The 25,269-nt window shown below is 42.6% G+C and overlaps 2 protein-coding genes across 2 annotated transcripts; one reads left to right on the top strand and one right to left on the bottom strand.

Annotated features, from left to right (window-relative positions):
* Positions 1 to 697: 697 nt before the first annotated feature.
* On the bottom strand, positions 698 to 6,368 carry LOC115408521 (transcription cofactor vestigial-like protein 4). The gene is made up of 6 exons (XM_030119333.1): positions 6,250 to 6,368; positions 5,350 to 5,505; positions 3,673 to 3,835; positions 2,910 to 3,132; positions 1,880 to 1,994; positions 698 to 1,384 (listed from the first exon to the last, which is right to left on the bottom strand). The coding sequence occupies exons 2-6, from the start codon at positions 5,429 to 5,431 to the stop codon at positions 1,185 to 1,187; spliced, it is 783 nt and encodes a 260-aa protein (XP_029975193.1). The 5' UTR covers positions 5,432 to 5,505; positions 6,250 to 6,368; the 3' UTR covers positions 698 to 1,184.
* Positions 6,369 to 10,438: 4,070 nt separating this feature from the next.
* Positions 10,439 to 20,820, top strand: syn2a (synapsin IIa). The gene is made up of 11 exons (XM_030118575.1): positions 10,439 to 10,961; positions 16,348 to 16,405; positions 16,494 to 16,585; positions 16,800 to 16,956; positions 17,106 to 17,195; positions 17,284 to 17,346; positions 17,448 to 17,590; positions 17,677 to 17,751; positions 18,002 to 18,104; positions 18,224 to 18,370; positions 18,589 to 20,820. Exons 1-11 carry the CDS (start codon positions 10,618 to 10,620, stop codon positions 18,721 to 18,723), a joined length of 1,407 nt encoding a protein of 468 aa, XP_029974435.1. The 5' UTR covers positions 10,439 to 10,617; the 3' UTR covers positions 18,724 to 20,820.
* Positions 20,821 to 25,269: the final 4,449 nt, after the last annotated feature.

The raw sequence follows: 25,269 nt of genomic DNA, 5'->3' as shown, positions 1-25,269 counted from the left end.
AGTTAGATTTGTGGTCGCTACGTTGACACGAGAAATAAATAAAGCCGCTGCGAGGAAAATGTGCACGAGGAGATGGGACTGAGCCGTGTTCAGTCATGTGTAAAGCTATCGCGTCCAGCTCCGCCGAACAACAAAAGGCGACGCGGCCGACTGAGCTGCATTCAGACAACCTGGCCAGAGGCTGTGATCTGCAGGGGAGGGGGGGCGGGCGGGCGCGGGGTGATCAGCTACACAGTTACACATAGTAATGAAAACCGGATACAAAAAAATATATTGAGTACAACTGTACCAGCAGTGAATGTTTCTAAAATGTTACAGATAAAAAATAAATTCTGAGTAAATATATAGTATAGCATAAAAGGTATGTAATAGAAACCAGCTATTCGGAACATGCTTTCTAATTAGAGAGAGCTACTTTGATTGATATTAGTTCACTAAGTAATCAGCCCACAGTGAGTGAACAGACAGAAAACTACTATTATTTTATGAACAGTGGATACGTCCAGTTCACCAACATAAAGATGATTATTCAATCTTGGGGGGTGGGGGGTGGGGGGTGGGGGGGTGGGGGGGGGGTGGGGGACCAGAGTCTGACTTGCATTATCACAATCTCAAAACACAACATGCATCCGTTCCGACGCCACACAGGTAACCTGCTACCTCTCGAACGCAATAGTGCAAATGAGACCCGGCTGTCTTTTTCAAGTAATAGAGATTCAAAAGCAGTGTGATTTTTTTTTTTAGGATGAGAGTAAAGACTAGACCTATGGCTTACATGTTGGTGGGGAAAAAGGCAGGAGACTTCTTTGGCTATCGGGTGAAAGGAGGCTTAAAGGGAAGCAGAAGCTCCCGGACGAGCCCGTCACTTTGTGAATCTCAGCGTCATTTCCAAAAATAAAACCTACGATTGTACTGTGTGTTTTCCACAAATAAACATTTATCAGATGTCAAATCTGAGCTGCGTGTTCTAAGAAGAGGGTCGACCTGGAGGTCCACCAGTGAGCGGCCAACGCCAGCACCATATGTCTTACACTGTTCTTGGCTAAAAGGAAGTTGATTCTTGGCAAGAAATGACAGTGGCTAATCTCCACTCTCATACCCGCGCGCACACACACACACACACGCATACGCATGCATGCATGCATACACACGTAGGAAGTGATTGTAATATCGACCCCTCCGATTCATGAATCAGCCTCTGGGGTTGGGGGGCCTCCGCCCCGGGCCTTGATCTGGAGCCAGGCGTCGCCCAGCGCCTTGGCGAAGTGGTCGTCCACCGAGCCGGTGATGGACACCGAGTTCGACGCCGGCTCCGCTTCTTTGTAGTTCTCGCCGAGGCTGCGGCGGAAGTGCTCCTCGATCACAGGGTCGCACACCGTGTTGGCTACAGTCAGGGTATGAGTGGAAGAACCAAAAAAAATAAGTTTTATATATAGAAATTAAATACAACAGGATAAATTGAGATTTTTGTTTTGTTTTTTTTTTTCCCCCATTTTGTTTTATTATAGTTTTATCATTTAAGTCAGGGGCGTCAGACTGGCCTGCAAGAAGCTCCAACTGGCCAGATCACAGAGCAAATTGTGAACATGTCAAAGAAAGCACTGTATATTACACCAGAGTGTATCATTAAAATTGGCTTTATGTTGAGAGCGGAGTCATGTTTTCGTTGGTCTCTGATCATTTTAGCCAGTCTAACATGATGCTCCACTACATCTACAGCAATATTCCTGTACTTTATAGCATAGTTTAAAAAAAAAAAAAGAAATCCATTGCTATTCGAGTGCACACAATTGACAATATTGGAGCAGGATTGCTTCTGAAACTTTCAATGGGTGAGAGACGTCAGTGTGGTGACTCACTCCGCATTATGAAAGCTTACCGTTGGTCCTCCGCTGGTCGGCGGGCGGGCTGGGAGAGCAGCCGTTCATGTGGCAGTGTGAGAGGTTACAATTACGGTTGCTGGTGGGAGCACAGGTAATAACAGAGGGCCGATTCTGTGGGAAGAGGGGGGGGAAAAAAAAAGAAAAAAAGCATTGTGGGTAATTAGCAGGTGCGGGAACACCTCTCCTCCATCACTGTGACAGAAGTAATCTTAGCAGGCATGAAAGCTACGACAAACATTTCACTGATTGAAATCTCAAATCGTGTCTGTTAAAAACAGAAGCTGACGTGTCTACTGAGAAAAAACAAGAAGTCCCTTTGTGAATATGAAGACCTGGAAACTTGTTCGAGTCAATCTCAATGATTTATGCTTTACACATGAATGCTTTACAAAGACGTGATTGTATTTGACGTTTTTCAGTTCAAAATCAGAACACATAAAAAAACATTTTCCTTAATTGAGCTCCTAAAACGGTACAAAACACATGTTGATGTATTTGTGGTCCTGACCGGTGGTCACCCTCTTACTGTTTTTCCATTCACAGTGAGTGTAAATATTTATGTTCAGCATTTCTGAAATCACCTCATGCGGTCAACGTTTCAACAAACGGTCAAAACGGTGATTACAAAAAATGCTTGTCCAATCAACTGTTCCTCTTTCTGCAGCGCTGATGCCTTTAACCTTAAATCAAGATCGTCGCATGTCAGTTGTGTATATTACAGCACTGCATCTGTGTTTTTATTTATTCGACTGAGCAGCAAGAAAAGGTCAAAATGCAGAAAATGCATGCAGCTGCGCATGTACGGAGAATACAGTCCACTGGCGCAGGAGATGAAAAGCATCAACAAGGAGCAGCTTTGTGCTTTTGCAGCACATGATCCACACAGATCCACACAGTCCGCCAGCAGACGCCCACACAGGAGTCTGTGCTGGGCAGGATTTCACATTGAGAGGATTCCTCAAGGCCACGCAGAAGCATCGGGCCTGGAGCCGATTCAGATTTTTGGTCATCTTAACTCAGACGAACCTGCTGCCGCCCTGCAGTCCCGCTGATGACGGAGCGCTCGACTCCTCCGACTCCGACGTCATGGCTGCTTTTGGTCAGGGCCAGCGGCTGCTCCACAGCATAGCCAGAAATGGAAGCGTACAGGTGGTTCCCATGGAGACCGTTGGTGGAAGTAATGCGCTCCACGGTGCCGTGGCCCCGGCTCCAGTGCTCGTTACGGTTGTCTCCAGCAGAGGGACGGGCCCTGGATTCACAGATAGACTAATATTACATGCACCACCAACAGGCCACTTCCAGAAAGACTTTCTGATTAGTGTTGATCTACGATATGGCTTTTTTGTTTTTTTTTCCTTTCTTCACGCAATATTCATAATTCCCGATGTTTGGACTTTGATGTGTTAGTTTATTCATTTATCTCAAAAATCAGATCAGCCTGGAGGTTTTCTTGACATTTCTCCACAGTTAAAACATTCAGACTTTATTTCACGATGATGTCGTCAATTTCAGGCTGAATCACTGACTGATCACGGACATTTTTACAAACATAAAAACTTCAGTTACCACTTAATGCAAATCCCGATTAAGGATCATCAAATCTTTTTGAAGTGCATTGATGCCGTTTATCCTGATTAAGCACCAGAAATAAAAACGACTATTATTGGAATAAGGAAAACAACCCGTATAAAATTGTCTTGATCAAAGGAGGAATTAATGTAACACAAAATATTTTGCAGCAGATTTGTTTGGCTGTAAGTAAAATCAATATTTTGTGAGAGTTACTCACAATTGAGTTGCAAACAATCTGCTCATTTTGGTCATGTGGTCGTCGTCACAGCTGATCCGCTCCTCCATGTGTTCCTCTCCGTACTTCCGTTTGCTGGGGCAGTGTGGAGGAAGCCCCGCTGTGTTGGACATGGCGGTGGACAGGGAGGGCATCCTGGACTCGTCTGGTGGAGGCGGAAAGCATGAGCGTCGTTAATTCCACAGGTATAGAGGAGCTGTATTTACCTTTTTGCCGAGACCTCTGAGATTTGTCCCGTCCTAGAAAACCTAACTGGGAAAGACGTATTTCAGAGAACGTGCGAGTGAGAGCTTGGCGTGATTGGTTGACACTGCTTTACTTACACGTAAACCGGGAAATTGTTCAGTCAAGTAAATTTTAAGTGAGAACCCGGCATCAAGTGCATCAAACACTGATGCCTTCATTAGTTCCACTCATACAATGTATTGAGAAAATAAAACGGCTCCGTTATAAATCATGTCTTTATAATTCTCAGGTTTGCTGGGATCGCTTCATAAGCTGCAAAGGAACACGGCACGCTGTTCATTTTCAAGTTGGAGTGTCTAGTGGTGGCGAGTTGGTATGAATTATAATAACAAAATCTGATATTAAAAACAGCTCTACATATAATAAAACCTAAATCCAGCTCAACATCACTGCAAGCTCAATCTCCAAATCATATCTTTCTCATGCTCTTGAGTAAATGTTAAAGTTGTTATCTTGATCGTTCAGAGTACTGATTGCAGATTTGTTGCTTCAACTAGATTAAATCTTCTACTTTTATTTATAGGTCCCACTTCAGGGAACGTCCAGCAAAGGAGAGACAGCACACACAAGAGTAAAAGGAAAGTAATAAAGAAAAGGACAAAATGAATAAAGAAATGACAAAACAAAAGTCGACAACACAGACATAATTATAGAAATTGCATTTAAAAACTCAGACTTCACAATGACGACGAAAATGTATCATTAACATACACAATATACACGTTCTAAATGACTGATCAGCAAGGAAACATGTTGTTTTCCATGTACGCTGCATCCACGCTCTGCAAACTCAGAACTACAACATATTAAATATGAAGCAAAGGTGAGTTGCAAAATCTCTGAGACAACTTATCAGAATATTTTAACCCTGACAAGTTGCATTTCAGAAAACTGTTGAGTCCTTCCAAAAAGTGCTGATAAGTAACATCAAATATAGTGATAATGTACACTGCAACAGTCCAATTTACAACACTTTTAAATGAAAAAGTTTAAAACATAAAAAATTGATTTAATTATCAGGTGTGAAGCAATGCTTTAAACATTTCTGGTTTAAAAAAAAAAAAAAAAAAAGAAAATCTGGTAATGGCTGAGAAGATATGTCAAATCTCTCATGGCCACAAGTGCTGCCATCCCACAAATGCATGTTAGTTTGATTCAAAGGCAACTGATCAAACTTTACAAGCTATAACTACAATTTACGTACTTTTAAAGTGTAATTTACTCTTCCTTGCCCAAAGTTAGCGCAAACATTATACTCCACATCGTCACACAATCCAGTTGTTTTCTGGAATCAGCTGTAGTCATGCGTCAAAATGCAGCGCAAACCAAAACAAACGATTTTGGTATCAGAGTCAGAAATCAGTTCAATATACTTTTAATACGCCTGAAATGAGTAGAAAAATGCAGACTAACCTTCGTAGTGCAGTCTCCCAATGTTATTGTTCATCTTGTCCAGGAACTGAGAGTTCAACAGGTCCATTCTAGTGAAAAGCATTTACACGAACAGGCTAGGTGCTAACATCGATGTTAGCAGGTTACACCTCCGTGGACGACAAACAGGCTTCTGACCTGGAAGAGAGATGGTGCTGTAAGCATATCAGGCAGTCTGCTGGAAAGTACGCACGGTTTAGATTCAACCAGAGATTTTTCAGATCGCCTGTGAGGTCTTGGCGTGAGCGATTATCTGGTTTACGACAGCTTCGAGCTAATTGAAGCTATCAGGTCGCCTGCACTGGGACAGCCGCTATAAGAGATGACGAAGTTCGTCTCCAATTCGATGATGAGAGGAAAGTTCACAACAGACGTGCAGCACCGATCGATTGATTGTTTTACTGGCTCTTTTGACAAATCAGCATTATGTCAAAAAATCGGGGATAAATCCATGTACAGACAGTCCCCAATCTCTCGTTTTCCTTTACTTTTGGACATACCAAACGTAAACATTTGTCTCCGAGCCACGGCAGGCTCGAATAGGAAACTGACTTTGCCATCGCTGCGAAGTTTGGATGATGCTAAAACTAGCTAGCTGTTAAATGCTACATGTTAAAAAGTTCAATCTTTAAGTTGTATTCGGCGGATTGCTGTCACCGCTATGACTGTAATCGTAAAACACACACAGCCGCGATTGCTATCTTCGCTGCACTGAGTGACTGAGGACATTTTTCCTACTTTGTGAACACTACGAAATGACGTTAGCCAAGTTAGCTCAAAGACAGTCGATGTAACAGGCTAATGAAACTGTTATTTACAAGTTTGCTAGCTGTTTACAGTGCGCTCATTCGTTGATCTACAACGGAGTGCGATGTGGCTTACTTCATGGAGAAAGGTGAGTTCACCGCCACAGGAGCTCGGTTCGTCCGGCTCGCCCGTACACGGACTTCTCTCACTTTCCCACCCCCCCTCAGACAAAAGAGAGCGGAGCGGCCCTAGCGGACACACCGGGGAGGATCAGTCTGTCCACACAAAATCACTCCAGCACATCCAAAATCAAAACAAACATTCAATCCGTTCAAAACATTTCAAAACATCAGGGAAATAAACCGTGAGTTTTCGATGACTTGGATGTCTTCCCTTTAGCCAGATGGAGATTGTTTTTCATTACAAATGTGAGTAATTTCAAACACATCTGCTTCCCCCGAGCAGCTGTGGATCACACAGATGTGTTGCTGTGTCATCGCTTGGGTTTATATATGAACAATCAGCTGGACGGTTTTCAATGGTTTTCACAGGGTTGGTGGAAAGCAGAGGCGTCACTAGGTTTTAAGTACAAAGGGGGGCTTAGCCCCCAGGAGATGCACAGGATGTGAGCGAATGTAGTGGGCGAGCATAAACGCTCACAAACAGCAAACAAGAACTGAGAAGTTGCTTTTCCACTTTTTTGGACAGATTTAACAGAGATACATTGGTATGTAAAAGTTTTAAGCAACCTTTAGATTTTTCATACAATACAACAACAAACACAGGAAAAATGTTTACAGCATTAACAACAAAGAAAAAAACAAATGTAGTTACAGTGCCATATTTTACAAATATGTCTTATTCATTAAGAGCCCTGCCACATGTATTATTCAAAACTATGTACAAAGAGCACTGTGGTGTCACAAGTTACACCAGTTTTAAATAACATGGCCACTATTGGTAGTTACTTGGTGGGTGGAAGGATCAAAGAATGGCGTCTGTTTTAAAGGGTCGCAAATCTGTCGATCACTCTGTTGTGACTGAGATGCTGAAGCACATCTTTCTCTATTGACATAACTGCAAAACTGTGAAGTCTTTTCTGACCCATTGTTTGACGCAGCCAGGAGTGCAGACGACGGAGTGCACTGAAGGACCTTTCACATGAGCAGCTGCTTACAGGCACTGTCAGGGCAACTTTGGATGGTTGCCTTCAGAGACTGTAAAGTGACTCTTGTTCATTTTGTGACGGAACCAAAGCTGAACCATGACTACAGCCATGCCTATAAACTGTGACTTGCATACCCATCACCACAATACAGTCCGGACGCCCAGGGCGGGCAAAAGAGCCCAAGAGCCAACCCCATCCAGTCAGGCGAAGGGCCAGGACCATACCCAGGAGAACCGGCCCACGTGGGTGGCTACCCGCCCCAGGCCAGTGCCCCCCCAGCGCTCCAGCCGCGTACCACAGGATCCAGGGCATCACAACCCCCAAAACACTCCCGTCCCCCTCCCTAACCCCCGCTGCTCCCCCTGTCCTCCCACCCAGCCCCACCCAGCCCAAAACACACACACACTGCAGATATCAACAGAGCGGAGGATTCAGTACACTGTGGCTGCCAGCTGGTGTCACCCTCACACCGAGCACACGCAGAGCATCCACATCCATCCTCAAGTACCCTGAACGCTTTACAGCTCCTGTCAGCCTCACCAGAGCCTCTGTCTGCAACCAAAACTGATACTAATCACTTTTGGGCGAGAACCTCATGAAAACCAGACATGACAATCTGAAGTAAAACTCTAAAATGTGTCCGGAAGTGAATATTCTGCGGTCAAAAATTATTATTCCATGGCCTCATATTAATATTTTGTTACCGCGAAATAATTTGTGTCCACAAAAAATATTTCCAGTCCTCAGTTTAGTATTTTGTAGCCTAAAATTGTATTTTATGGCTATAAATTAATATTTTGTGGTCTTAAATTAGCATTTTTTTGGCCTTGGAATATTCATTTGTTGGTACAAAATTTGAGGCCACAAAATTTTAATTCGCAGCCACCATTTCAAGTTTTATTTCTGGTGTCAAATGTGGGGCTTCATAATAACTGCTTTAAAAAAAAATGTAAAAAAGGTCAAAGGTTCAACTCAAATGGATAAACTTTCCAAATATTCAGAAGAGTCAAAACTACTACAATTGGTAAAACCATTACGAATGGGGAAAAATGAAAAAGGATAAAATATTTAACACTGCTGAAAAAAAAAGAAAAAAGCAAATACAATGGCTGCACCTTCAATTGCTTTAAAAAAAAAACAAAATTATTTTAAAAGGAAAAAAAGATGAAGATGCTAAAAATCACTACAAAAAAGTAACCACTGAAAAACAGTCAAAATGGCTAAAATTGCAAGAAATAGTGACAAAGGAAAACAACCTAAATGTCCAGAACAGTCAAAATTGTTTTGTTTTTTGTTAGGGAAACACCTAACAAGTAAAATGGCTTGAACTGCTATATCTGTTGAAAACATCTGGAAATCATAAAATTGCATAAATAACTGAAACAACTTGAATCTTTAGAAAAGGTGAGGGGATTTTTCTTTTTAAATTCTCAGGATTCATTAAAAACCACTAAAAAATATTTTATAGTTGTTAAAATGTGTTCACAATTGCCATCATAAAACTTCATAAACACAATGTAAGATAAATTTTGGGCATGTAAAGCAAAACTCATGCTCATTTGACAAGTTAAACATGTTTTTTTGCAGCTCCAGACAAATACTATTTGGTAAAATCAGTTAAAATGAGCTCATTTGGTCACAACATTTGCAGATTCTTAACAAAAATGTATAATTTTAGTGGAAATGTGGGGTGAAAAACCTATGAAGATGGACCTATGGAGATCATGAAAACTCCATGGTCTTAAACAACATGTGTAGATTATATAACCGCTGTTCAAGATGCTTTGACAAAAGTAAATTATCATCTTTAGTATTCTGTTGGATTAACAGATAATTATGCTTTATTCACGGAAAATAGTTCAAATCAACACAATCCACACACATGAAGGCATTGTAGAAAAAAGAAATAAATATTTGAAAATTAAATGTGGCCTATATTTGTTGTTGTTTCTGAAAAAATACAAAAGCAAATCACAAAAGAAATTACAGGTCCATTAAAAATACTTTCCAGTCATTTCTATGCTCACAACATATAAACCGAAATGCATTATGCATTTCCCCGTTCTAACCATGGGCTCTGTTTAAAACAAATATTGACAACAGAGTTGGATCTCACGAAATATGCTGAGATATTGTAGTTTGGATTTTCGTGACTCTGAAATTATTATATTTCAATTTTTGTTTATAAATTTCAAAATATATGTAAGTTCCACTGCTTGGATGGATGGATGAGATCTGCCTGCATTTGATGACGTAACCTGTAGAAATCCCTTAAATCATCCTTAGATTCAGAAACCTTTAAGTTTCTGTGAGTAATTCCTCAGAGATTCACAGTTAATCTTCCCTGGAACAGATTTGTTGCGACCTTCAAGCTCTGCAAATTATTGATTTATTGATGTGTTTTCTGAACCTTGTCAAAATGTCCATCTGTCTTTTTCACATGTGATTCAGTTCAGTCAAACTTTGACCTCCGCGCTAAAGCTTTTCCCTGGAAGAAGTGAAGTAGCTGCAGCAACTGTTGGTAATTAATCAACTAATTAATTAATCTTTAATTACATATTCATATTGTTTGGAAATAAGAAGAGTAATGAAATATGTTGTCTGTCAGGAGAACTGGTGTTTTTATGAATGCAGAATACTGCAGCATGAATAGAAATCTGCATAATGAGCTGGGTGAATGAGGGAGACGTGTTGCAGTTCACGTCGGGGGGGTGGGGGTGGGGGGGGAGCAGAACCTAGAAACATGCTGCGTCCCAGGAGACGGCCGCTGACGCTCCCTCTCATTCAGCGCTGCCCGCCGGTCCCAACAGCCATTTTAGATTTCATGGCTACATTTTACTCGCACACACAGAAACGCTGTGCGGGGAAGCGGAGCAGACGCGTGCGAGGAGGAGAAGAAGAAGAAGAAGGGGGATCAGTCAGGCGACTGTGATGTAACACTCGGCGTACCCTCCTGCACTTCCACTGGAAACCCCTCTATTTTCCATGCTGTGGTTCAAAAAGAGGATGACGCCTCTCAGGCAGCAGAAAATGGGGGAGGGGTAGGGAAGTCAGCGAGGAAGAGAGAGGAGAGGATGAGAGAGGAGGAAGCAGAGGCACAGCATCATTTGCTTGAGGAAAGCGCAGGCGAAGCTGATTGGCCGAGCGGGAGTGAGGCGTCACTGCCAGTCAGGGGGAGCTTTGAGGATGCTCCGCTGAAGCTGGGAGGGAGTACATTCACTGGGAGTTTGCACTGAGAGCTCAGCCATTACCAGCTGTACTGAGGACAGGGACTCCTGCAGAATCCTTCTCCACACCCAGCGCTCCTCGGCTCCTCCGCCGTCTCCGCTGCAGCCATGAATTATTTGCGCCGCCGCCTCTCCGACAGCACCTTCATCTCCAACCTGCCGAACGGCTACATGACAGACCTCCAGAGGCCCGAACCCGCTCAGCCTCCCGCACCTGCCTCCACCGCCCCGGCCAAGTCTCCCACGGCCGCACCGGTGGCGGCCCCGGCCACGTCCCCGGCTCCGGAGAGGAAACCCCAGCTGTCCCAGTCGACGGGGGCCGGCTTCTTCAGCTCCATCACCAATGTTGTGAAGCAAACAGCTGCCTCAGCAGGGCTGGTGGAGCAGACCCAAGTCACGACATCCAAGAAGTTTAAGATTCTCCTGGTCATCGACGAACCTCAGCAGGAGTGGTAAGACAACACGTCCAGCTCAGTTCATCTTTTACTATCTGCATGTTTTGTTTCCTCTTTCCTCCAGCACGATTTACAGCTCGTTCCTTTGAGTGTAGTAGTCAGGCAAGAGCCACTGAAACATCTGTACAAAGCAACCTGCAGATAAATGAGCCCTCCTGCTGTGGTCTGATGGCTCGCCATGCCAGTTTTATGATATCACATATAGGCAGTCGGTGCTTAACGAAATATGCTCCACTGAGTCTCAGCTATTGTTGATTACACCAAGACTGCAGGCTGTGATTCTTCCCTACATCAACCTTGATCAAAGCCTTTTCTTTCATCCATTTCTACAGGCATGAATTGTGTGAAACTGTTGTGCTATCTTATATTGTTTCCATAGAGGAAGTGTAAATACTGCAGTGCTGTCCCTCCATCAGTGGGGTTCCCCCTCCTCACCGGCAGCACGTCACATGACATATGTTGCACTAACATACATGAAAATTAACATCAGAGGCTGCAACACAATCTGGACAGCTTTCTGAAAGCTGTACACATCGATATTTCCCGGGCCACTGGAGGGAGAGTCCATCACGCTATTGACCTGAAGAGAGTTGGTCTATCTTAAGATATTTAAGCCTCTCGGTGTCTCGCAGGATCTCGGCCAGAAGTAGCTTAAACAGGCCTGGTGTCAGTCTTCAGGCCATCTCAAGGAGTTAGCAGATGCATTTACAGAGAAAACACTTTAGGTAGAAGCTCATATCTTATCAAATAATCAAGCTGGCAGTTCTGTCACTCAATGGTCAACAATGAATGAATGAATGAGGCCTTATAGGACTGCAGATATACAGCAGGCTAATCTGTAAAAATAGAAACAAATCAGTTTTCTCTATTGTGAAGGGAAAACAAGATTACAGTACAGTATGTGAGGCAGATCGTAGTGAAACCAAAAAAGCCACATCATGTCTTTATTTGTGCTTTGTGTTATAATAAGTCTACAAATCAGAGATGTTGTTTTTCTTGCCAACATTAATACATCATCTGTGTTGTGTGTCATTCAGAGCCTTCAGCATGATATCCTCTGTGCGTGTGTGTGTGTGTGTGTGTGTGTGTGTGTGTGTGTGTGTGAAGGATTGGTCATTTAAATATTGAAACTCTGATCCCCAAGAAAAAAGATGAAACCGTGAATGACGTCAACCTTTTTCGCTGGAACTTCTTCAACATTTGTCAGGAGCAGAAAGGACATTTCTCTTTGAGGAATAACAATCACAGAGGGATGTGCCAATATGCTGCCACTGCTCTGCAGATCTGGCAGAAAAAAGACAATGTAATGAATTAAACTGAGACTCTCGTCATTCATCAAAGGTCATCCTAATGGAAAATGGCAATTATTGTTGGGCTGTGAGTGGAATGATGGTTCCACTCAACGTTATCCTCACTGTGGGTAATTCAGACCCACAGCCAAAGTCATTTCTAATCAAGTGATAAAAATCTCAGGTAATTTGATGTTTTATTGTCATCATCTTATTGCAGTTTTTACAGTTTTAAAGCAGCTCATTGCCTTCATATTCCCTGCACACTACTATTGTTCTCCATAGTCTCTTCTTCCGTCGCTTCTATTTAGTGCACAACCACTTGAGATTCTGCTAAAATAATTCATTCAGCAGGCTTCGCCTGTCTGAGCGCAGCATGTATTTTTTATGGCAGCTCAATGTCACGAAGAGGGAGGTTGCTCCACGTTTGTTTACTACATGTGGTTTCTTCCTGCTGCCTTTCTGAGACCTTTCACCTACATGCAGTGTCTCTGAACAACTTCGTTTTGCTTAAAATACTGAAGTTTTAGTCTGCCCGGGTGGTTTTATGACATTTTGGAGACTATAAAAAATGTAAGGAAAGTACATCAGCAATTTTTCTTTTCAGTAGATACACACTTTGTATTCAATAGTCACAGCCGCAGAGAAAAAAAAACTAAACTGAATTATAACCGCTGGCGAGCTATAAGAAGATGAAATATCCCCTCTTTTTCACACAAGCTTCAGCGAGCGCCTAATATTTCCTGTAACGTCGGGCCGTGTTCTGTGCTGCAGCTCGCTGCGTGACAGGTGGGGAGAAGACTCCTCTGTGAGGCCTGGTGGTCCCACCAGACACAGGCCCCCGTCTGGAAAGACCTCTACTGACTGATCACATCCGACAGGAGCTTCAAACGCCGTTTACCAGACGATTCAGCCAAAACTCAAGAGATGAAGATATATTATACATATTTCTATTTCACAGTTTCTGAAAAACATCCAAAAAAAGTATAACATGTGATATTAAGAGGACCTAAAATTGGTGAAGTACTGAACTCATTTTCGGACGTTCGTATCGACCTGACCTGGTTTCAGTGTGACGGAAGGGGGAAGATCCTTTCACCACATTTTCCTGAGATACCAGGTTATCACACAGCAATCACAGAGTAATTTATGTGCCACTTTTCCTTCAAGGTGAAAATGCATCAAATGCATGCATACCAATGAATTAACTCGTTTTAGAGCGTTTCTCACTCTTATTCTGAAAGACCCTGGAGGTGCTCGGCTGCAGTTTGCACCTCATGGTAGGAAAGGTGAATTCCTTTCAAAATGGTGAAAGTTAATTCTCTCTGATCCAGACCATATTTGAATAATAACTACCTCTGATCTTAACATTTTTAATTAATCAAGTGTGCTCTTGTGAAGCTTTAAATGGAAAAGATAAACATATTAAACGAGGCTGCCAGTCAGTCTTAGAGGTCCGTTTTCTTCCTGGAAGGCTATAAATTTCTCTTGTGACAGGAGGAGCAGATGGCTCGCTGTCTTACTTGTCTAAATAATTGCATGAGATGTGCTGCTCCCTTGTTCTCGTTACAATGATGCTTCGAGACGAATATTTCCTTAGAATTCCCTAATGCACACGTTTACAGACCCCCCCCCCCCACTGTTTTCTATGATAACATGTTTGTAAATGTAATCTTATTTAATCTAAACTGACCTGCACTGAGAGTGAATGTGACGTGAGAAAACATTAAAATTCAGCAATATTGTCCACTTACGAAGGTCTTGAGTGAATCGTCTGAATGTAAATTCACTCCAAGGGAAATGCAATCTGTCATTACTGTGACCGACCACCCTGCAGCCATTAGCTTAATTAAAGTAGCTTTTTTTCACTCTAGAAATCAGGATCACACAAACAAAACAGAACCGTATTTTTGCCTCGCTCAGCCTGCTCATCTCAACTTCTATTGAATTCAGGTGCATCACTTCCATTGATTTGTGGAAATAGATCATCCAAGTAAACATGAGCCTCCGTGCCCGGCTCCTTTCACTGCGAACACTCAGTCCATTTGTAAAGCTTTTAGTCAAGGTTGAAAGCAGAAATTATGGCGACTATGAATTCATCTGGTTATTTATCAGGTATACCCAGCACAAAGCAAAGCGTCTTATACAACAAACTATCCCTCCGTCCAAACATCTTCTTTATAACGAAGGGTTACAGGATCGATCTGAGCTGATTACGGGTGAAGGCAGGATACAACCTGGACAGGCCACCAAGTCTATTACTGGGCAAACACAGGGAGACAGACCACTACACACACTCACAGTCTCTCTGTCAGGAAATTTTACAATCAAAATAAGCTCAAAGCATGTTTTTAGAATGGGGGCGAGATCTCAGAGAAAACAAATGCAAAAACACCCAGAGAGAAAAAGCTAATTCAATATGAAAGAGCCCAAAACTTGACCTGGAGATCTTCTCGTCGTCCTTGGTAAACTGATAAAAATGTTATCGGAATAATGAAATACGCTTCAAAGACTTTGTAAATAGCAAACTGAATCATCAGATTACTTACAAGAAAAAATGAATCCTTTAAATTTTGGTGTATACGACTGGTGGAGCTGTCCTGTTCTTCACATAAACTCCAAACTGACTCTATAACAATAATGTCCTTGACTTTTCCATGAAGCCTTTACTTAACACAGAATAAGACTCTCACCAAAGGAACTGGTTGCTGTGAGATGACTACCAATTACTCATGCATATTAATGCCCTGCGTTGAAAGATCACGTCCTTTCTGAATGTGCTGCCTCTAATCCTAACCTGAAGATTTCTGCACAGTGATCATTCTCATCATATCCTAACTGTACTACACCTGGATATTTCCAGTGTTGACAGAGATTAATATTTGAATCGGTTAAATGAAATCATAGGCTTGTTGTCTTCATGCGTCGCCTCCGTGTTTGTTTCTCGGGGTCATGTTTAGGAAACACTGTCTGCTTCCGTCTGTCTGTGTATCACAAAACAGCCTCCATCCCGGTGCGGAGCAGCCTTCTCATTTTCTCAAATATATGAGCTATGATTCATATTTTAATGCTTGTTTTCTCTCTCAGCTAAGTAGATCCCCATGCTCTAATTAGATTGTGAATGAATTATTCAGCTTTACCTCCTCATTAAAGAAGCAGGGAGAGGAGGGCATGTGACAGCAGAGAATATACAAACTAAATGAACGAGGAAGTAAGAAGCTCAAAACACATTGGCATAACAGAATAGCGCGTCCTCCCTGAGACATCGACACTCTTAAAATTGTATCTGGACGAATCTCCTTTGGTGTCTGTGCCACTGCTGCAGATGAAGCAGCTGGCTGTTGGTCTGGAAACCAAAATGAGACCATCTCTATGGCAACTTTGGAAAACAGACAGGCCCCGTTCTTTTTTTGGACTCGTCTTGGTATTGATTTACCCCGGCCGCCTCTGCTATCAGAGCTGATGTTGTCAGGGGCCAGCCCCTTGCACATTAGGATCAGAAAAAGCATCCAAAAATCGAACGGCAGCAAGGATTTTATGGCTCTCAGTTTTTTATCGCTGTGTAGATTTGGGTCACTATCCATCTCCATCTTAAATCCCACAAGGATTTTTTTTTTTCCACTGCACAAAGTATTCCAAATAAAAGATTCGAGTGTGACATTTATATTCGAGTCAGAAAAGGGACAGTAAAGTGCTGACTCACAAGCCATGAAAAGTGCAGTCTTTCTCTGAATTTTTGGAGGTCTGTGTGTGCAAGAGGATTTCTTCTCATCTTGTTTGTCAGCTCCATGGGCAGTGCTGCCTGTTGAGGAGGCACATTTTTCTGTTTTTAGGAGTGTTGCGGCATTTTGGTGCTCTCTCTGTTGCCAGATCGAGGCGTAGAAGTGTCATAAATCGTGCGTATTAGCACTTGGAGTAGCAGAAGCAGAAACATTTCTCCGCACTGTGCCATTAATGTACACACAGACACACGCAGCTAACAGTACAGCCGGTTCTGTGGAAATCTTTGATCAATTTATTTGTTAAAAATGTATGTAATTCTATTATTTATACCACAGTTACATGAAATTTTAATACATTTTTTCTCCACCCAGGGCAAAATTGTTCCGGGGGAAGAAAATCCACGGGGATTATGACATCAAAGTGGAGCAGGTAAGTCTAATGTTGCAAGAAAGATATCTATTTCAAGCTCTTTTGTGAAGCTGGGCAAAGAGGTTTAAGTGCTTTGTCTTTCTTTAAGGCTCAATTCAATGAAATCAACGTGGTGGCTCATGCCAACGGGACCTGCAACGTCAACATGGAAGTCCTCAGAAATGGAACCAAAGTCATTAGGTAAGATTTACACACGCTGTCTCTCACGTGACAAAGACACACTCTCCACAAATGGATTTCACTCTACAAATCGTTATTGGATATTAAATGGATGTGTCTCTCCACCCCCAGAGCTCGAAGAGTGATTCATCCTCATGGCTTTCCGCACTTCCCACAGTCTGTATCGTCTCCCGTCAGTCTGTCTCACTTCTCTGTTGCGATTTTGTGTGTTTAGGTCGTTCAAGCCAGACTTTGTCCTCATCCGTCAGCATGCCTTCAGCATGACCCAGAACGAGGACTTCCGCAACCTGATCATCGGTCTTCAGTATGGCGGCGTGCCGAGCATCAACTCCCTGGAGTCCATCTACAACCTCTGCGACAAGCCGTGGGCGGTAGGGAAACGCTTTGCTGTGGAGGATCGCAGGCGGCAAAAGAACAATAACAATTATGTTATATGGTGTTCTTTACGGCGTCAAATGACAGTGATTCCCGTGTGGAAAATATTATGACTATCACCTTTTGTTTAATCTTTCATGTGCAGTTCGCCCAACTTATCAACACCTACAGGAAACTGGGGGCGGATAAATTCCCACTGATCGAGCAGACCTTTTACCCCAACTACAAGGAGATGGTGGGGATCTTAGCAAATAGAAAAACATCGATTTTTGTGATATTCGGCAGAAATTCAACAGAGTGACACAAATACTTTTGTACTCTAGGTCAGCATGCCATCATTCCCTGTGGTTGTGAAGATTGGACACGCTCACTCTGGTGTTGGAAAGGTAAATAAATGTTTCTAGAGATACATCTATAAAAGACTTTAAGCAGTAAATTGATCTCTCGTGTTAAAACTATTTTTTTTCCTATTTGTATTTGCTTCCAGGTAAAGGTGGATAACCACACCAAGTTCCAGGACATAGCCAGTGTGGTGGCTCTCACTCAGACCTACACGACCACAGAACCTCTCATAGACTCCAAATACGACATCAGAATCCAGAAGATCGGCACCGACTACAAAGCCTACATGTAAGCGTGTTTCCGCTTTTGTTCCTTCACTTATAAATAGAAACCAGACCGCATTTCATTTATTCTGTGTGTTTTACACACATCAGGAGAACGTCTATATCTGGAAACTGGAAGAGCAACACAGGCTCAGCGATGCTGGAACAGGTGGCCATGACTGACAGGTGAGTGTTTCATTGGCAACTCAATATAGTACAAGTACAATCAAGTGTAAATCATAATATGATGTTTCATTAATGCAATTCGCTCCTTTTAGTTTCATATTTACATACATAGAGCCAACTGCAGCATTGCCATATGATGGCACTTCAGATAAAATGAGAAAAACTGCCTCGTGCCAGTAACACACTTCTAGCAGATCCAGACTCCGATGTGGGTCTTTCAGTGATAATACGTCCCCGGTTCTGTGTCCAGGTACAAACTGTGGGTCGACACCTGCTCAGAGATTTATGGGGGTCTTGAAATCTGTGCAGTCAAAGCTATACATGGAAAAGACGGCAAAGACTATATCACAGAGGTAAGAAGCCTGGACTTGTTTGATGCCTGTGGATCAATACCTTTTACCATAGTTTAGCATTTTTTCCTGTTTCCTGTCATTTTTACTCTGTTGTGTTGACACCGCCCTCTTTGTTTCAGTTTGTGGGGTCCGCCATGCCTCTGGTAGGGGAACACCAGGCAGAAGACCGGCAGCTCATCGCTGACATGGTGCTGGCAAAAATGAACGAGTTAGCGGAGAAGGAAGCCAATGCTCCTCAAAGACCCACCACCATCCAGCCTTCCCAGGTACACAGACACACAGGAACATCACTGGTGATATTAAAACAATAATATGGTTTAGAACGATATAAGGCACCTGTACGATTCAAATAATTTGGCTTTTATTCTTCAACATTCAAATATTGATCTTATTTGTGCATAACAATGTTTGTTCAATCAATCAGTCAGTCAGTCTGTCATCAGTGAACGAGTAATTTTTCCTGTCTGTTGTCTCTTCTCATTAGGGAACTGGCCAGAAGGGAGAAGTTACTGGTGACGCCACTAAGAATGGTGCCGGACGCCCGCCTCAAGGTTGTCTGCAGTACATTCTCGACTGTAATGGCGTTGCAGTGGGTCCAAAACCAGTCCAGGCCAACTGAGTAACCCGAGCGGAAGGCTAGTTTCAAAGTCTAGATAGCAACGACGTACCTTAGCTGAAACCAAGCGCGGACTCGTGTGGAGGCTAACGGCAAGAATCAGATCTCGGGAGGGATGAGCTTCACGCAGCGGAGAGCTGGCCTGGACTGTGTTTTTAACTCTATGCAGTGTCAAAAATGTACTGTCTACTCGTTGACCTGTTGATTTGTGTGCTTGTATAGGTCACCTATGTTTTGATAGCTGTGGTTTTTCCGTTGGGGCTGTTGTTGATGATGTAAAGCAGATTGTGCCTACACTGAGTTCAGTGCTGCTCTGTGCTACCTGTTTGGCCCAGCTACAAATCTTTCGTTTGCCCCCCCCCCCACCCACCCTCCAGTTCCCTTTGTTATTTTTTATTTTTGGTGTTTATCTTTAGATATTGTTCAAACTGTGGGCATTCGTACAGTTTGAAGTTTGTGTATATCTCAATATGTATATGGTAAGTGGGTGTGTACGACTGTAGTGGTGATTATTTTGGTACATATGATAATAGATATTTATTTTTGTTTTGCATGACTGATACAAAGGCAGGTGCAAGTCAGTTATATATGTCTGATCAAGTGGGATGTTCACGTAACATCGCTGTGTTTATCTAAGCTGTGTTTCCCTGTGATTCATGCATTGTGAATGTGTCAGAAGAAATGCATATTATAGGTTCCACAGGATACACATACTGTTGAGACATTCAGTATTTTGCCTTTCTGAAACTTCCATTTCTCCATCTGCATCAGTGTCAGAGAATTACCAGAATAAGAGATTATTTACAGTAGAGGAACATATAATAGATATTAAAAAAAAAAAATTAACCTGAGATTTATGAAAGATTTTATTATATATGATGCTGTGCAGGTGTCTAAACACACAACTTCAATATATTTGTATAATTTCAAACCAAAGAATATATTATTTTCCTTCCATTAGCCTTTGCACTCCTGTAACTCACAATGTAAATAACAGTGAGGGGAATGCTAATCCTGCAGCTTGCTACATGCGGTGTGTAATTTAAACAGAGCCCAGTGCTCAGAGGCGATGGTTACACCCTCAAACTGCCAGTTCGGAATAACACAGCCGTGAACCGACGCCGTCTCTCGATTGTTGTTGTCCTTTTTGCATCGAGCCGCGTGGTTCCCGATAATGAAAAGGTGTGTAATGTATGATCTGCCACGAAATGCCAGTTATAAAGGCCCCCCCGCCCACCCCACTTCCGTCGCTCCCGCACTGGGTACCAGCTATCGCGGAGGCGTTGCCATGACAACAGTGCAAGTGCTCCGAGGGTTTAGTGAGGACAGCTGTAGTCGTACCGTGCCCCTGTTACAGATCCCTGTGAGCTGATGGAAAAGTGCAATACAAATTTTCTTTCCTTTAAATCAATAACGTGCTTGTGTTCAAATCAGAGCTTCCATGGAATTGATTCAAGAAGCGATAGTCATCCCCACACAAAGTTGTGTTATTTTCTTTTGCACAGAGTTCTTGATCACTTGTTGTTGTCCCGTGGCTTTTTGTGGAGGCCATGTCATCCAATATGTAAAACCCCTAAATGGTGAAACAGCTAAAACGCAACCAAATTAACTGTAAAAAGAGATCTATACCGTTTTTCCCTGATTTTTTTTCTCATTGTAGTTAAGAAGAAGAAGAAAAAAAAAAAACATGTTGAGCAAGCTAACTTGTATAAAGTGCCATTGTATCTGTGAGCGTATCCTTGTAAAAGCCATGCCTGAGGCTTTATGGATGTGTTGTTCTGTTAAATAGGAAATATGCCATGACAATGAATTCCAAGGGAAGAAGATGCGAGGGCACCGAGGTTGCCGATAGCGGCGCCTTTCGGCCTCGGTTTGATAACTGTGGTTAAACCTTGTTTTTTCAGCCTGTGTGTTGAGGTGATGCTTCTGTCTTCAGACCTGGTGGGTTGTTAACTATTATGGACCGTGGTACTTTTAAAAACCAGTGTCGAGTCGTTTTGAATCCAGATCACAATACGATACATTGTGGATAAAAGAAAAAAAGAAGTCCTCTACGGATCTTTCCCCTCTGTCACTGGCAATAAAGCTTCCTTTGCAATATGTCCGTGTCCTCACATGTGTTACGCCGTGTTTAGTAATGTTCTGTTAAGGAAACACTTCTCACATACCTCATTAGTCCAGGAAACAGCCGTCCACACGCTGCTCTGCAATGTTTCCAATGCATGAAGGAGTGTAGAGATGACTGTACCGTGGTATTGGCTCCCCTCTGCTGCTGTTGCCTTCATATTGTGACGTTTCTGTCTTCTGTGTTAAAAATGTGAGATATGATTTTCTGTGAAAGAAATATTTCAAAAATAAATCAGAAATCTGCTAAACCGTGCTAGGCTGCATACAGTCCGTGTACAAACATTACATCTGAAAATTTTCCCTCATTGGGTCGTACTGTTTGAATGTCATCAGTATGTTTTATGCTGACATTAGGGAATCCAAAGGAAACCCAAAGGCCTGCTCTAAAGCTGACCCTCGAATCAACTGCGAAGGATAAAACCTCAAAGCTCAGGCCTGCAGCACAAGGTTTTCAGGTTGAGAATCGAAATGATTCAGCATCGGGAGTACCGCAGGTCCAGTGTAACTCACGTTCTGTGGTGCACCATGAGCACCGGGCTCGTTCTCAGCCGGAGGCAGCAGCTCGGTTCTCCTCAGAGTCAGCCGTGGACCACGGACAGCAGCGGGAAGGGAACAGGACTGGGGAAAAACCACAGGGAAACCCCCAGCTGAAGTAAGAAATGATACCATAAGCGCTCTGATAAAGTAATCCGAATGAATCATGCAGATGTATTCACACATGTTCTGTCTCACTTTGCTCATAAAAACTAATATTTCGCTTGTCTTTCAGCAAATCCCAGTCTCTGAGACGTGCATTTCGAGGGAAAGACACAGCATTTTTCCACACGGCTACTGATGCAACTGATGCTGAGATGATCCAAAAATTTAGGAAGTCCTTTGCAAGTTTATTCTCTGAATAACGCAGCAGTTTTTCACGTAAATATGAAGCACCAGCTCCTCTAATGCCTGTATGAGTGTTTTTCAGTGTGCTATGAATGTTCGTAGAAGAATTGTTTGGAGCATATATCTTTGCTGTAACAATGCTTCTTGGTAGTAAATCTTGTACTAGTGAAATTTATTTCAACTTAAACTGGTGTGGAATTTATAACATTTGTGTGATGAGCAGCAGATCTGAGGATGTGTGTGTTACAGCCATGAAAAATTTTAACAGTTTCGCTTTGCTGTTGAGTCTTGTTTTGGGCAATGAAAAAGTTAAGTTTGAAGAAATGGGTTATTTTGACAATTAGAAAGTTTAAGAATTTAACTAACAGAAGCGTCGATAAGCCTCTGTGGAAGCCATAGCCACATACACACACACACGCAGCCCAAACCCTCCTCCTCACGGTGGTCACCAGCCTGCTCACACACTGCCGCCTATTAAGGGGCAACAAAATGTGAACAGTTTGATACAAACAGAGATTAGTCAACAGCTTTGGTCTCTTCCTGCCAGATTTGTGTGGCATTAAACCATAAATGGCCAACAAATTGGATCTGGTGTCACCATGTTTGTGCTTCTCATTTATCAATTCAACTGTTGCAAACATTCAGCAAAGCATGATTAAGATAAACAGGAAATAAAAAGAGGCATTCATTGAAATCTCTACACCAGCAGCAGTTTGCTCTTTTACTGATGTGATGTCTCTTTTTTTTTTTTGGTCTGTTCTGCTAAATCTTAATCATCTCCCACAGACCAAACATGTTCAACCTGCATCTCTCAGACTTCCAGATGTTGCTGATGATTGTTTTCCTCATGAGGAGCGCTGTGCTCCGAGCATATTGACGTGGCCTACTTCAAGTAAAAGCCACTAAAGAAGCGAGAGGAGGAACTCCAGGAGGCCCTTGAAACTGCAGCTGATGATCTTGGTCTAGACTCCTGCCAGCTGTCTGCCAGGCTGCTGCACGACATGAGCAACCTCTGCCCTGCGGTCGCACGCCGCGCCCACCATCTGCTGAGGAAATCAGGTGAAGAGAAGCACTTCCAACCCAAAATGAAGGGAGGAATCAGCTGACGTGTCAGAAATATGGAGATTTCTGAATGTCATGAGACTTACACCGATGAATTGAAGCAACAACATGAACAACGCAGCAGAAAATATAACACATTATAACATAATAGATGCAAAGCACAAGGGAACATGACCTATGTAATACTAACACATTTCATATAACATGAAATTCAGTATAACATAAATATAACAAACTTTACATCATACAGCACACCATAGAATGTGAAAAAAACAATAGCATAACAGTACATAATAAACATGCTATAATAATATAATCTGACATAAAATATATTCAACAGTAAATAATACAAGCCAGTGCCGGCCCAAGCCTGTGAGGGGCCCTATGCAGAGGCTGATTTTGGGCCCTCGTCATACCACTGGACTCCCATCTGAGCTTCACCATTAATAATGCTGGAGGGTTACATACAAATGTTGCAGTCACTATCGACTGTATTGATTTTTTTTTTAACACAATGAAACAATCAATGAAAACAACTTAAATGTACATGCTCTTGGGGGCCCTCTGGTGGTCATTGGGACCACATGCACCTGCATCTGTTGCATTGAAAGGCTCTGATCCAGCCTATCAAACGCCTACTTCATCAAGCTTTTAAACTTAACATATCATGACGTAATATCACCCCCCCCCCCCAAAAAAAAAACCAAAAAAAAAAACCATAACATACCTCCTCAGAACCAAAGGTGGACTCTTAAACATGGCTCTCTTTAAAAGACATGCAAAAAAAAAAATAGGTTAAACTATGTCCTATTTACAATAATACATAAAATAACTGCTCCAAAATGCTGATTCTAATAAATCTTAAGTTTACACTTGAAAATAATTGTTCCCACAAATGCAGCACGATCAAGTTGAAGCTGTGGGTTTTGTGCAGCCATCTGGTGGTGGAGCTGAGGCGGAGCTCCCTGCAGACGCTGTCAGAGGTGTTGTGGTTACATAATAAAGAACTTGAGACGCTTGAACTCAGGCTTAAAATACATACAACCACAAATATGTCATTTATGCCACATTAACTTTCAAGTTCACATTCATCATCCACCTTGGCAGATAATGACAGGACTCTGTATTGATGGAATATTAGAAAACAACACTTAAATTGCGATGAATGGCTGTTTATTTCTATTATTGAAGAGAAAAAGAGAAAGAACAATGCAGTATTGACTGACGGAATGAGAGCATCTCGGCTGAAAGATTTTTCTTTCTTCCAAACATTAAATGTATTTTTCACTTTCCTTTGAGCCTGCATGTCTGATGGGAATTGTGTCTTTCATCACAGAGTAGTGGGACAAACATCAGAGAGCAGCTTTCTCTCTCTCTGTCTGTCTGGTGTTCCTGTTTACAAAGATCTGATCATACATTGGAGGCATTTGTTCTTTCCGGGTAATACCTTTATAGTTTTATTGTAAACTTTTAAGATAGTAATTTTATACCTTTTTTGGGGGGGAATTATATTGTTTTAAAAAGTAGTTCAGCTCTAAACCTCTGAAATTATTGAAGTTAGACTGCAGCAGACTCCTCAGACCGCTCTTATGATCCACTCAGTCACCAGACTCCCAGTCTTACTAGTAGTTACTTAAAAAGGCACACTGTTCCTTCAAGGTTAAACGTGTTTGACACGATAATGAAATAAAAACTTGATTAATGTACCTTATATAAGCCGCAGAGGCCATTTTCCTTGAATTTTCCACCGCTGGAGGCCAGTCCTGACGCAGGCCCAGCCAGCAGACGGAGCTGTTGCATGGCACTGGACCACGACCCGAGGGCTCTGTGGATTTCACTTTGACCAGCCTGTCAGCTTGTCAGGATGCAGAAATAGAACAGGTAAACACATTTAGCAGTGCAGTTTTTAAAAGAATACATGAACTGTGGTTGACGGGCCTTGCGCCAACGTTTCTACCCCACGGTCGAGAGTTTGACACTCGACTGAAATGAGACAGAACCTTTAACGCCCCCATCACATCTCATGTTTTGCCTTCACGTCAGAAAGCCACGAAATAAAATAAACACCTGTTTCCATACTTGGATCACAGCAAATATTCCCATATTTACTGTAAATTTGCACATGGGACTAAACTAAGTGAAGTGGTCCTGCCCAGCAGGAACTGCACACTGGATGTTTACACTAAAACAAAATAGAACCGTCTTCTCGCTCTCTTTCCACCGCGAGGCCCTCCCTTGCTGGATGATTGTTGTTCCACTGAGCTTGCCAGTGGCTATGCAGCCCTCCCGGGCATCAGCCAATGGCGGATTCCCGTGGTGGCGTGTCTGGACTGGATCCCCAGTGAGGTTACACCACGTTGCCACTGCTACTGCAAACATCACACTCCGCCACAAAGTCTCGCACATGTGTGGGATTTGACTTTGTTCACAAACAAAGTGAAGTGGCGACAATCCGACACCGACCGTCCACATCGCCAA

This window comes from Salarias fasciatus, chromosome 20 (genome assembly GCF_902148845.1).
Source record: "Salarias fasciatus chromosome 20, fSalaFa1.1, whole genome shotgun sequence".
In the NCBI taxonomy this organism is placed as follows: domain Eukaryota; kingdom Metazoa; phylum Chordata; class Actinopteri; order Blenniiformes; family Blenniidae; genus Salarias; species Salarias fasciatus.
This window is presented reverse-complemented; position numbering and strand designations above follow the sequence as displayed.

Excerpts from the sequence above, each read along its gene's own strand:
- LOC115408521 (XM_030119333.1), bottom strand. The coding sequence starts at position 5,431 with ATGCTTTTCACTAGAATGGACCTGTTGAACTCTCAGTTCCTGGACAAG. Across the intron at positions 3,836-5,349 it reads TGGGAGACTGCACTACGAAG|ACGAGTCCAGGATGCCCTCC; the intron begins GTTAGTCTGCAT and ends CGCCTCCACCAG. Across the intron at positions 1,995-2,909 it reads GGACTGCAGGGCGGCAGCAG|AATCGGCCCTCTGTTATTAC; the intron begins GTTCGTCTGAGT and ends CTCTTCCCACAG.
- syn2a (XM_030118575.1), top strand. The coding sequence starts at position 10,618 with ATGAATTATTTGCGCCGCCGCCTCTCCGACAGCACCTTCATCTCCAAC. Across the intron at positions 17,591-17,676 it reads ACCGACTACAAAGCCTACAT|GAGAACGTCTATATCTGGAA; the intron begins GTAAGCGTGTTT and ends TACACACATCAG. Across the intron at positions 18,371-18,588 it reads CCACCATCCAGCCTTCCCAG|GGAACTGGCCAGAAGGGAGA; the intron begins GTACACAGACAC and ends TCTTCTCATTAG.